The following is a 13,793-nucleotide window of genomic DNA, read 5'->3' on the forward strand; positions in this document are numbered from 1 at the left end:
AAAAAAAGCTAGAGGAGGAGGAGGCGCGTGTGGAGGAGAGAGAGAGAGAGAGAGAGAGAGAGAGCGAGAGAGAGCGAGAGAGAGAGAATGCGGGACTCTTGGAAAAAGACGCATCTACACTCGGTCCATCACCGAGACATCCATCCCGAACACAAGGCTGCACAGGAATACGCTGAATTGATGATGATGTTGGGATCTCCCTTTTTAAACGTCGCCAGGAGAGGCTCTGATTTCCTCCTTTATGAGAAGAAAATGTGAGAAACTCGCTCTGAAAAGCACTCTTGTCTCCTCATAACTTGCGTGAAGGAATCCGACGGCTTGGCACGTTGCTCCACTGCGGGGAAAAAAAGAGGAGGAAAACCGCAGCTGGATCTGAAGGTAAGAAAAAGATTCAGCAGGAGCATCCCAAAGACTTTTTCCAAACTGATTTTTCTTCCTCTTTTTTGGTGAGGGGGGGTTTCCTCGGCGTCCGGAGCCGAGCAGTGTTTTTTCTCCCCCTTTTGTGTGGTGCTGCATTGCAGTTTCTAACTGTGAAAAACGCGAGAAAAGCCGCTGTCCCAAATGTGACTGGAATAAAAAAGAACTTACAAATGGCATTATGAACTGATAAGCGTCCTCTTGTGACAACGGGATAGCTCTCCGGTTTGCGGGGAAAGAAAGGAGTGAAGAAAGAGTGAAGTGGATTAATCAAAGACTGATGAATTAGTTTCTTTTTCTTTCTCTTTTTAGCAGCAGGATGGATTTTTTTTTTCATATCTCTGTGGCATGACCAGCCTAGCGAGACAACGCAATTGTTCTAGAAGTTAAAAAACAAACGCACTGAGTGTAGGAGGAGAATAAAAGAAAGGAGCCTTGCACCGCTCAAGTGAACTACAGTGAGAGTGCGGAAGCTTTTCTCCGGACCTCAGGCGGCAGTCCGCAGAGAGCGACAGGGAGAGTGGAAGAAGCATAAATCAAACACCCACGCTGTGAGGTACGCCAGACCACAAAACACTAATTCAGAAGAGGCAAGCCGCAGCTCGGAGGCAGACAGAGCGGGGAAGGAGAGAGGCGAGAGGAAGAAGGAGCCATGCAGAGGCTTGGTGCAGTGCACTCCTCCGCGGCGCAGGCTCTCAGCCTCGTGGTCTTAGTGCTGCAGCTGCTGACTCAGCTACCGGGTGCCTACTCAGCTCTCCGGTACCGGGTGGCGGAAGAGGGCCCACCTGACGTCAAAATTGGCAATGTTGCCGCTGACCTGGGCCTCACTGCAGGTACAGGCAGCGGGGATGTCACCTTTGCCCTGGAGAGTGGCTCAGAGTTCTTCAAGATTGACAATGTGACAGGTGAGCTGACAACAGGCCCACGGCGCATTGACAGAGAGAAGCTCCCACAGTGTCAGATGATATTTGATGAAAATGAGTGTTTCTTGGACTTCGAGGTGTCAGTCATAGGGCCTCTGCAGAGCTGGGTGGACCTGTTCGAAGGCCGCGTGGTCATAACAGACATCAATGACAACACACCTTCCTTCCCCTCACCTGTGCTCCAGCTCTCAGTTGAGGAGAATCGCCCAATAGGAACCCTTTACCTGCTGCCCACAGCCACAGACAGGGATTTTGGGCGAAACGGCATCGACCGCTATGAGCTGATTCAAGATGGTGGAGCTGGGTCAAGTTCAACAAGACGCACAGCAGGAGGAAATCCCATTACTAGAGTAGATGGAGTTGGTGACCGGAGGGGTAGAAGTGGAGATAATGGAGGAGGAGCCAGGAGCACAGTGTTTGAACTACAAGTTGCAGATATACCAGATGGCGAAAAACAACCACAACTCATTGTGAAAGGCACATTGGATCGTGAGCAAAAAGACTCATATGAGCTCGTCCTCAGGGTTCGAGACGGAGGGAACCCACCACGTTCCTCCCAAGCCCTGCTTCGTGTTTCCATCACTGATGTTAATGACAACAGCCCACAGTTTGAAAGGTCCACGTATGAGGCAGAAATGGCAGAAAATGCCCCTCCAGGTACACCTGTCCTTCAGGTCAGAGCTTCTGACCGTGACATTGGAGTCAACGGGCAGGTGGAGTACGTCTTTGGAGCTGCCACTGAATCTGTCAGGCGACTCCTGCGGTTGGACGAGGCAACTGGATGGCTGAGCGTTCTTCACAGGATCGACAGGGAAGAAGTGGCTCAATTGAGGTTCACAGTAACGGCCAGAGACCGGGGTCAGCCACCTCGTACTGACCGCACCACTGTAATCTTAGCTGTCCGGGATGAAAATGACAATGTCCCAGTTGTAGAGATCCGGAAGATTGGACGGATCCCCGTTCGAGATGGGGCAGCATTAGTGCCGGAGAATGTTTTGGTGGACACACCAGTAGCTCTGGTGCAGGTGTCAGACCGAGACCAGGGAGAGAATGGGGCTGTGACGTGCACAGTTGTAGGAGATGTCCCATTCACATTGAAGCCAGCTGGTGAAACAGCACTCCCACCCCTACCTGCAGATGAAGCATTTGACAGGTAAGCCAGACCAAAGGTAACCCTGCAGAGTAAAGCACAGGAATCCTCACTCATCACAAAGGAAGGAAAGAACTACTTATTAAAGTAGTAATTTCCTCAATTACTCTGAATAAATTATTAATTTATGATAATAAGTAGCTTGAAAACAGGCTGCTAGATATTGCAGTAATGAACCAGTATCTAATAATCAGTTCCTGTCATTTAGGTTGGATGATGCACTACTTTTCTTGAGGGAACATAGAAATTGGTAAGATAATCATGAAGTAATGATGCATTTCAAATAATAGCTCTGTGAGATGCATCACTTTACAGCAACACAGGAATAATTCATTAAAAACTGGTTATTATTCATTAAGAAAATACCCATATTATTAGAAACTGGTTCATTAACATGCCATTTAACAAATTGTATCTTATAGCTATCTGTTATGCTGTTCCTGATTCAGAGTTACATTTATTTGAATATAGTTCTGATTCATGCTTAGGTAACTCCCCAGGTATGTATATGCATTTTTGTAAAGTGATTATTACATTTTTGTTGTAAAGGTAAAAATTCAGTCATAGACAAAGAGTATCTGCATCATTTTTTATCAGGGGCTGGTACTGTTTTTATCCTTTAAGTTTTCAGATCTTGACATTTACACATTCAGCATGCAGTTGCTATGAGTCTCACCCACACTACAGCCCCGGGAGGTGTTTTATTTTCCACAGAGAATTCAGAGAACAGTGGCTCAAGTGTTGTTTCATGCAGATTTCATTAAGCTTGGTTCAAGTAGTGCCACTGATTCAATAAGGCTACAGAGTAGTTATAATGTCATACAATCTGTAAACTTTGAGCATAAATATTCAGTAAAGTCAAGGGTTTTAGACTTCTCTGTAATATTATTCCACTAGTGCAAGCTGCAAATGTCAATGCTCATAAGTCAATTGTAAGGATATTTCCTGAAGCTATTGCATGGAGGCAGATAGGGAAATAGAGAAGGCCATCTTAGGATATTACAGCTACTGGTTATGACACCTGTACAGTAAGGTTGGTTGTTGTATTGACTGTAGGGCTGTCCCTGACTAAAACAATTCTGAGTCGAAGTAATAGTTATTAAAGGTCTTCAGCCAGTCGATTAGTTGATGTAATTGTTTCTTCAGTGTTATTATCTCTCTGCAGATGACTGCAGTCATGCAGGAAGATCTCTTAAAATCTAGTGCATATTAAATACTAATTAGTTATTAGAGCTGAAATGATTAGTTAATTCATCAATTAGTCGAATTGACAGAATTCAAATCCTTTCAATCTTATCTGTTTTTGGTCTGTTTTGATGGTCAGACAACAGACATTTGTGGATATCACCTTGAGATTTTTAGCATGTAATGGAACATTATCCATAAAAAAACCCAACACATTGACTACTGACTGAAGAATCTGTAGTCAACAATCACCCTGATAAATAGCTAATTAATGAAGCGGGCGCAGCACTAGTATTTTGTTTGACTACTATTGAAGATCTGTATTATTGTTGTTTAGGGTAGCAACTACATTCATGACATTTCTTTTCCTATTATTTTCCCAGGAATAAGAAAAAATACTTCTTACATACTTCCGCCTTGCTGGACTATGAGGCCACCAAAGAGTACAGTGTTACTATTGTGGCAGTAGATTCGGGCAGCCCCAGTCTCTCTAGCAACAGCTCCCTGATGGTGCGAGTCGTTGATATCAATGACCATGCCCCAACCTTTGCCCAGAGTGTTGTGGAGGTCCACTTTGCCGAGAACAACTCGCCTGGAGAAAGGGTAGTCACTGTGGTAGCCACAGACGCAGACAGCGGCAAAAATGCAGAGATTGCATACTCCCTGGACCCTGCTGCTAATGGGCCATTCTACATAGATGCCGATAATGGAGATATCCGTGCGACTGGGGTTCTGGACCGTGAGGTGCGAGAGAGGTATGAACTCCGGGTTATTGCCAAGGACAAGGGTACCCCATCTCTGCAAGGCTCTGCGACTGTTGTCGTTCAGGTGACTGACCGCAATGACAACGCGCCAAAGTTTGTTCAGGAAATCTTTACGTTCTACGTGAAAGAGAATCTGCTCGCCAACAGTCCAGTTGGCATGGTCACTGTGACTGACGCTGACGAAGGCGAGAATGCAGAACTTAGTTTGTTTGTAGAGATGGATGGAGTTGATGAGAAGAAGACAGGAGAGAAGATAGAAGGAGAAGATGATGAAAAAGAGCAAGAAGAGGTGTTTTCCATTGAGAACAACACAGGAACTATCTTCTCCTCAGCATCATTTGACCGTGAAAAGCTTTCCACCTACACCTTCCGTGTTCGGGCTGTGGATGGAGGGGAGCCCCGCAAAACTGCCACCGCCACTGTCTCACTCTTTGTTACAGATGAAAATGACAATGCCCCCTCAATCACCTCTCCAGCCAATGAGTCCTACACCCTCCTTCCTCCTGCCAGCAGTGCCCGCACCATTGTCAAGACTGTAACAGCCATAGACTCAGACACTGGCCCAAATGCCGACCTTCGCTTTGCTCTTGTAGGTGGAAATCCCTTCAGACTGTTTGAGATTGGTCACACCAATGGAGTGATCACCCTGGCAGAACCTCTGGAGCGGCGGCACAGAGGTTTGCATCGCCTGGTGGTCCGGGTAAATGATAGTGGGGCCCCCTCTCTTTGTGCCACTGCCCTGGTTCATGTCTTCATCAACGAGAGCTTGACCAACACTACCATAGTGGATGCACAGGTAATCTTTATATATGTCCTACTTTGTGGTGTTCAGACCTCTATTGTTCCACAGAGATGGCAACAATAACCAATAATGACAGTGACCATGCAGTTCTTTGATCCATTCAAATAATGGCCACTCTGATAACACATTACAATGGAAGAGGGTGGTAATGACAACTGATTGTAGCTGTTTAAACTAAACTGGTCAGAATATTATTTTCTTGATAGAATGAGATAAATGCAGAAATTCCACAGTCTGCATGGTGTTGCAATTTCCTGCCCATTTCTTAGAAAATAATTGTGTCTATATTTGTCCCAGATAAAGAACCCCATTTCTCTTTTGAGGGCTATTGGCAATGCCAGTTTCTTTGTAGTTTGCATGTTCTTTGTCCAGCATACATTCTTATAATGACTTTGTGGTTAAAATAACAGTTATTACTGAAGTGGTTCTTTTTTATGGTACATTGAACTTAGAGCTTAGGGCATTAGGTGTGTGTGTGTGTGTGTGTATGTGTATATGTGTGCGTTGGACAGAGGGACAGAGAGAGAGAGAATTAGAGGGGAGTGTGTTAGAGAGGCAGAGAAAGAGAGATGGGCCTGTCCCAGTTTTGGCCTTGTAATACAGAGTAGGTTGAAGTATGTTCATTTGAATACTAGTTGTACTTTAGCAGTGTCTCCTCACTATAGGCCTGAATATTGATGAGGTTTAGGGGTTTTCATTGTGTCATGCAGCGCATTCTGAGCAGAACAGAAGTGGTCAGACAGAGAGGAAAGTAACTGAAAACCACTATAAACTCCACATGAATAATGTTTACAGGGAGAATCTAAAATATATGTACACTAATACAAATACTATTATTGAACAAATCTATGTGGTCTTCTTGTACCAAGGACAAGGAGGCTAAATTAGAGTTGTCTTGGAAGATCCATACTGGGGTGAAGAGGTAATAGACTAGACTCAAAGACATTACTGTGATACCAGAAATAACTACAACTGCCAGCATGAGCAAATTTAGATTATGAGATGCTGGTTGAAATATTTCTCTCTTCTCTGCCCTCATTGTATTAATCAAACGAACTTCCCATTATGCTTTAAAAAATGTTCAACTAAGCTATAAATGCTGGCAGGTAATAATTACTAAAACTTTGTCTTTGGTGTGGGCAAAGTAATTTGTATTGACTAATAATTAAATGGGCTCAGTGGCCTTGTGGTTACAGTGTTTGTTCTGAGACTAACAGCTTGTGGTTTTAACCCCACACATGAAACTCGTTCTCATATTTTCTGTGAGGAGAAGGTCTTCAACTGTCAGGTCTGTGCATGTAATGTGACGTAAACAGCATAACCCTATTTCAGCTCTGAGACATTTGAGAGGAAGAGAACAGCCAGGCAGATAAGAGGCACAAATCTCCCAAAAATGTGTCAAAGCACTGATTTTGTTGGTTACCAAAAATACCATGCCATCCTTAGATACCATGAAAAGCCCCTTTTCAAATTACATGTTTCATTGCACTCAGTGTGGGATGGCTGTGTCTGAAAAAAAATATACGAAGGATTGTGATTTCTGAGGACACACCTTAGAATTCAGTAAGTGCTTCTCTGCTGCAAACTATATGTGTTCATTTTGTGGTGCTTTCCTGGGTGTTTCAGCTTCTGTCAAACAGATAATAAAATAGAAGCACTTGGGGAAATGTGTATGTGTCTAATGTAAACTTTAGCTGATTTATCATTTTCAATTATGTTGCTTTATAGATATTGTTGACAGTCGCATAGCAACTACAAGGAAACTGTGCTTAGTGTGCCCTTTGAGTTCTCTGTATCCTTATTTTTAACGACACTTAAGCAGGAGAAAAACACATCCTTGTATAATCATAGCCTAAGAGTTTTGACTCACCTCATCTGGAGACAACTTGCCATCCGAAAAATTGCACTTCTTTTGTTTTTCGGAAAGACAGAAGGTGTAGAATTTGGGTTCTAGCCAGTAAGAAGAACATCTCATGAATGTAATGCTGTCACTTAAGAGTATAATGAAAATTACAAATTGAACAATCAAGGGGGTGAGGATTAGAACAGAACAGTTGGTAAGCGGTGGAACAATGGCGTTGACAGGTGGAATTAACTGCAATGTGCCGAAATGACCGGGGCCATTGAATGGAACAATAGGGTGTAATATGTCCAAGCTGGTATAAAAAGCCATCTTTGATTACAATATGCATAGTTTAGTTTGATTGTAGGGAGGAACTTAGAGGAGTAATTGAGTAGAAGTCATTGAAGAGAGAATACCTCCATCTCATAATGAAGTCAAACTGAGTGGTGGATGGATGCCAGATGTAATTAGGGAAGGAAAACGGCTGCTACTGCTGCAGCACCGCGGCAGAAAATGACTCCAGTCTTTTCTATCCAACAGTACTTGGTGAACCACATGTTGGGTAATTAGCTGCAATATGATGCTGCAGAGTTTGAGCTAGAGGAAGAAGGAATTGGAAATAGTTTGTGATATCTCAGACATTGGGAAACTTTAAGGTGCTTTGTTTATCAGAAGTACACTGTGCTGTGAAGCTGATTAAACCTTTTAGTGATAACATTTTCACATTCGTATAATTTGCGTTTCATATCAGATCAAGGGATTTTCATCTCGAAATGTGGGGTTTTGCATGTCTTTCTAGAAATATGACTAATAGCTATCAGTGAGAAAACTACAGCTCTCTGTTTTTATGCAGAGATGTGAACGCATTGAGCCGCAACTAAGATCAGGCACTTTCTAAGCTTAGGTCAATAGTGTGGTCAGGGGAGAACTCCTTGTCTTGGTTGCAGCATCGGCATCTGCAGTGACATGCAGATAACAAATTCCTTGGAGAGTGGAACAGATAGATGGTGGTGTTATACCCAGCCGGAACAAAGCTCATGCAGCAGAATGGAAGATTCCACTGGGAGTTTGGGATGCGTCAGAGGGATGCAGACGAACACGGCGGTAGAGGTGGCTGCTGCGCTCATCCTGCTGAACACTTAACTGTCCTGTGTATCTTTAAACACACATACACAAACTGCACTTGGGCAGCTATACATAGCTTGCACTCAGTCGGGGTATCTCTTCTTCTCACATGCACATACACGCATGTGACGTGACTCACAATCATATACCTTGCACGTTGTGATGCATCGCTCTGTCATGTGCCTGCGTGCACTCTCCCAAACAGACACAAACTTGGCTATTGCACTGTCACGTAGTACATGCACATATGGCACAGCAGTGCTATTTTCTTTCCTGGTTTTGCACACACAATACAGCAGACAGTGCTGGGATGTGCTAAGCCAGAGACATGCCCAGCAGAATGAGAATGGAAAGGAATACTGCAGGCAAAAGAGAAACAATGGGGCTGAGGGGAGAGCGGAGCCTGGCGGAGAGGCCCTCTGCAGTGGAAGCAGAATAATGGAACAGAACCAACACAACTTGCTCAAAAACAATGAAAACTTAACCCAGAGATAAATGGTGATAAAACAATGAAATAAACGGCACCATTCTTAGCTTGGGGGTGTCAAGAAGTGAATAATGTGGCTCTCTATATGAGTACGCCTAATATGCCTTAGATAATGTAATAATCAAGTGACACAGTGCAGCTCTGTGAGAAGCACTCTCTGTAGTATTACCAATACTCCAGGTTATAGTGTAGTTATTTTATTTAGTTATTGCAAACCACAGGGGCTCAAATTGAACTTCTCTCTCTCACCTTCACTCTCCGTCTGTCTCCCGTTCATTCCTGCAAGCCTTATTACCCACCATTCTTAAGGCAGCAGGGATTACATGAGTATATAATTTCCAGCCCTGACAGGCCAAAGGAATTGTCGTATGAGCTCCGGGACGAGGTGTCAGGGCTGCAGAATGAGTTTTCTCGCTAACGGAGACCTTACATTCTGTGTGGGCTTGTGGATGTGCATGCATACATTTCAGTGTGGGTGTGTGTGTGTGCATTTTGGTATATTGGCTTGTCTCTGTATAATGATTCTCCCAACATAGTTGCTAAGTATTGATTAGAAATATTCAGATTCATGACCCTGCCCTATATTACCAGCAGGGCTCTACAGACCAGAACTCCACGGCCTCATTGTATCCTGTCGAGTAAGGTTCCATAACCATTAATGGCTGTGTTTGTGCTTCAGCATTACCCACTTTCTTGTAATGATCCGTTTATTAGTGTACAAGCTCATAGCATGTGTGTATATATGTGTGTGTGTACCCTCAGCACTGTTTATGTGTTCATAATGGAAGATTGTTATTTGTCTCCTCAATCTAATATACAAATACAAAATATTTTAAGTGTATTATATGTTGATCGAAATGGATTAGCATTGATTTGCCTTGCGTCAAAGAAAAACTGTTTTGCTTAATAGAACAACACACGCAAGACCCTAAATAGACAAAAAGAAAATGGCTATAAAAAGGATTCCATAGAGCACACTTATTTACAGTAGCCTTCTATCGGTCTGTCCATCCAATTCTCAGTGCAAAAAAAAATTGTGATAGCAAATCCTTAACAAATCCACGCCTACGCTATCATTTACAATAGGGACATTGTTCATTGAAGAGACAGTAGATGAGCTTGTGTTCTGGGGATATAGTCATAGCTTGTCTCTTGCCTTTACTGCACATTTATTGCCTGTTTTTTTTTCTACTTTTCGTCTTCTAACTGTCGCTGACCTTAATGTCTAAAGTTTCCTTTTATTCTTTTAATCAGCTTTAAACAGCGTAATCCTAGGCATTTCCTGTACCAGATGATGCGAGATCACAAATGGAGAATTACAGGCACAACTTGAAATGCTGCAACTGGGAAGCAAGAGCAATTATATATTTAGCGACACTCTATGTGTCTGGGAATAATGGAGGAGCTCCCCCACTAAAACGCAGTGATGAGTTTAATTAAGTTGAAGATGCTGTTTGATGTTTCTCTATGGCTCACACCCACTGTCATCTTTTACAGTTGCTGTTTTGGACTTTTTTCTCATTGATGGTTTCTCTCTTTCTGTTCTCCTTTCCTCTATATCTGCTCTTTCTCTCTCTTCTTCTTCTCCACTCTCCCTCTCACCCCAGGTGGCCCGAAGCCTGATGGCTCCACTGTCACTGGACATCGCAGGGGATCCAGACAGTGAGCGTGCGTTAGGGAAACAGCGCCTCAGTGTAGCTATTGGTGTCCTGGCAGGAGCCGCAGCGGTCATCCTGGTTATCCTCCTCGTCGTCACAGCTCGGCAGTGTGGCGCTCAGGGCAAGAATGGTTACGAGGCCGGTAAGAAGGAGCCCGAGGAAGACTTCTTCAGTCCTCCAGGGGCTCAACCACAGGTCGGCCGTGGTAGGGGATCAGACCGTGGACGCAGACCTCGACGGGACAAACGCAATGGAAGTGGCGGTAGTGCAGCTGCAGGTGGAGGGAAGTCTGACAGATCACTCTACAGCGGTATTGTCACGGTCAACGGGCTGCGTCGCCATGCCAATGATGACGACGAGGAGGATTTGAGCAGTGCTAGTGAGCGCCTGGCAGCCCGCTACTGTGTTGTGGACGGTGACCCCGGCAGCCCGCGGATGGGTGGCGGCAGGAGACACCAGTCGAGCCCAGATCTGGCCAGGCACTACAAATCCAGCTCACCTCTCCCTGCAGTGAATCTACAGCCCCACTCCCCCCCAGCTGAGGGAAAGAAGCACCAGGCAGTCCAAGACCTGCCACCTTCCAACACCTTTGTGGGCAGTGGGGGTTGTGTGGGGAGTGCCGGCTCCAGCAGCAGCAGTAGCGGAGGCAGTGGCAATGCAGATGCTATGTCCCTGGGATCTGACCAGTGCTCAGAGTATGGCTGCCAGACTGGGAACAAGTACAGCAAACAGGTAGGACCTCTGGGAAGTGACTGGAATGAATTTGTCTCCCTTTTCTGACTCATGTCCTCTCTCTGGCTCCAGATATATGTCTCCTCCTCCTCCTCCTCCTCCTGCCCAGCTTCATCCCTTCTTATTCACACATTGCTGACACACAGTACCGCACACCCTGCCGCTAACATCTAAACACCTTTTTATCTCCACAAAATAGCTGTCAGTGTGTGTGCACATGCTTGCGTGTCTGTGTCAGCATCCTAAGCCTGTGAGCAGTGTGACGGTACCCTGCTGTCAGAGTGTGTATGTGCTACGTGTCAAACATCAGCCCTCTGTTTAGCAAGATCTAATGTAGGGGACACGAGTTGACCCCCTGCTGTAGCCGGACAGTATGTTAATGTGCATTTGTGTGTACATCCATGACTGCATGTGTGTGTGTGCGTGAGTGTGACCATGTGTATAAATCCCTGAGGAGTTCAGTTGGAGTAAAAACACTGAGGGAGTGGGCGAATAGTTGCTTCCAACTGGGTAATTGGTCATTTTGTGTCTCTATTTCCCTTGTCAAGCTGTTTTCGTTCTTCCATTTAGAATATATGTTTATTCCATAAACAATATCAGTTGCATAGATAATGGATGCACTGGCTTTGGTGTTTGCTCAGGAAGTTGCAGTTAAAAGCTAAAGTCCTGCTGACTAAAAATACTGCATAAAGACTTTCACTCACCCCTCTACCCACGCACACATACAAACTAATACACACACACACACAGGCTCCATCTATCATTGTCGACACACAGACACAGCAGGGTCTCCCTAGTCCATGGGTAGTGCTCCCAAGAGTGATGTTTGAGTGACAGCTAACCCTTCTTAAAGGGGCGGCGTCTCATTTGCTTGACGGACAGCTCTACATTTATCCTCCCCGTGGTGAAAAAGTGCTGATGTGGTCATTAAAAGGGAAGGAGAGGAGCTTCTTAGGCTAATCAATTCATACATAGGCTCTCTGATCCTGCTCAACACACATACGCAGGAACACGCACGCATCCGCATACGCACACACTCCAGAGGTTAATCCATTACGGAGTCAATCCTCTTAATCTGCCATTCCCAGGGAAGGAAAATGCTTACTGGGAGAGTTTGGCGTTCATGCTTACGTGTACTCAAAACATGCCAGCACATATACGGAGACACGCCGACACAAACTGACAGCGTAATGAATTATTGATCGTATGGGGTAATTAACTCCTCTGGTGCAGTGGAGAGTGCCCCCGCCCCATCCCAGCCGACCCCCAAAATATCCAACAGTCAGTTGTTTCATACACAACTGTCTCTGTGTGTGTGTGTGTGTGTGTGTGCGCGTGCATGCGTGTGTCTGAGACTTTGGCTGCTCGTGCGTGACTGCGTTCACCCACGTGTCAGATTTTGTTAACTCGAACAGTTTGGCGACACAAGCAGGTTTGTGTTGGTGGGTGCCTGTCACTGTGCTTGAGGGACTGCTTATTTCATAAAGGCATATGCATTTTATACATGAGTGCAAGTGAGAGATAGACTCAGGGAGTAATAGGTGGCGAGTATGTGCCAAATGAAGGAACTGGGACGCTGACAGACTTTGGAATAGCATTAGATCAGGAGTGGGAGAGAATTATAGGAGGTTAGGAGGGGAGGAAGATGAAGTAAACGAGATGGGGGGGTGGGACTTTGAATTTCAAAGCTACTTTACTGGGTCAGTGAAAACTCTAAAAACTGTTCATCTGAAGTCAGCACATCATCAGACCAACTAGGGTGCTCCAAATAGGAAAAAAATAAATGGATGGAAAAAAAGTAATAAAAAGTGGGCGTCATGGATGAAGAGCAAGATTGCATCAGAGAGGCAACAAGATGATAAAACAGCTCAGTCCAACGGATTTGTATCTTTTTTAAATCTAAATTGTTCAGTGAGGAGAGGGAGAGTGAAGAGGAAGGATATCCATGTCAGTGGACCTGAACAAATATAAAAATGAACATGAGAAAAATGTAAAAGAGTGAGTGAGGGGTTGTATCCTCAAGAGAGCAGGAGCACAATTGAGAGATAGAGGTTAGCTGAAGGGGAAGAGAGGGGTAGTAATAGAGAAAAGGCTGTGTGAGCCAACAAGGACAAGGGGGTAAGAGTGTTTGTTTTGTATTTTGATTAGAGATAGATATCATCTGATATTTTTCAATATTAGTGCCAAAATGATACCTGAGTTTTGGTACAGATAACAAAATTATACATTTTTAGATACCTTACATACATAAAACCAATAAATATTCAATAAAAGAATGCATAAACAAGTCTACAAATCTGACAAGACTTTTAAAATATTTTTTAGAACATTGGTAGTTTTGCCACAGAGACATTTCGGTTGGTACCCAAAAACTGTTGGATACACAGCCTTAATGCTGATGGAGGAGGTAGGGCTGTCGCAGTGAAGAAATTTCCCTTGCTGTGATCTACGGTTGCTCAACAGCGTGGTACGTGGTATTACCACCATTTATGCTGTTTTTGTATTACTTTGTAAAGGGAACAACGGGATAAAGTTTTCATCTCAGTACCTGCTTGTACTAATCACCTGCACTCTACCTCCTCCTGCCTTCTGGGTCTTCCTGGGTAGTTAAGTCGGCAGAGTTGGCAGTTAACAGGGTCACTCGTTAAACCAAAACACTGGAGCCACAGGACACAAACGCCAAAGCTGTGGCAAATTGGGATAATTA

At 44.5% G+C, this 13,793-nt stretch overlaps 1 protein-coding gene across 1 annotated transcript in view; it reads left to right on the top strand.

Moving 5' to 3' along the window:
• The first annotated feature begins 33 nt into the window (after positions 1-33).
• The window catches only part of pcdh7a (protocadherin 7a), a 38,339-nt gene continuing 24,579 nt past the window's right edge, over positions 34-13,793 (top strand). The window contains exons 1-3 of the mRNA XM_035660447.1: positions 34-2,493; positions 4,059-5,235; positions 10,304-11,086. Of these exons, the coding sequence (XP_035516340.1) occupies positions 1,070-2,493; positions 4,059-5,235; positions 10,304-11,086 (3,384 nt within the window). The 5' untranslated portion in view covers positions 34-1,069. The remainder of the gene's footprint in view (positions 2,494-4,058; positions 5,236-10,303; positions 11,087-13,793) is intronic.

This window comes from Morone saxatilis, unplaced genomic scaffold (assembly GCF_004916995.1).
Source record: "Morone saxatilis isolate NCDOM2014 unplaced genomic scaffold, NCSU_SB_2.0 Contig17, whole genome shotgun sequence".
Taxonomy (NCBI): Eukaryota; Metazoa; Chordata; class Actinopteri; family Moronidae; genus Morone; species Morone saxatilis.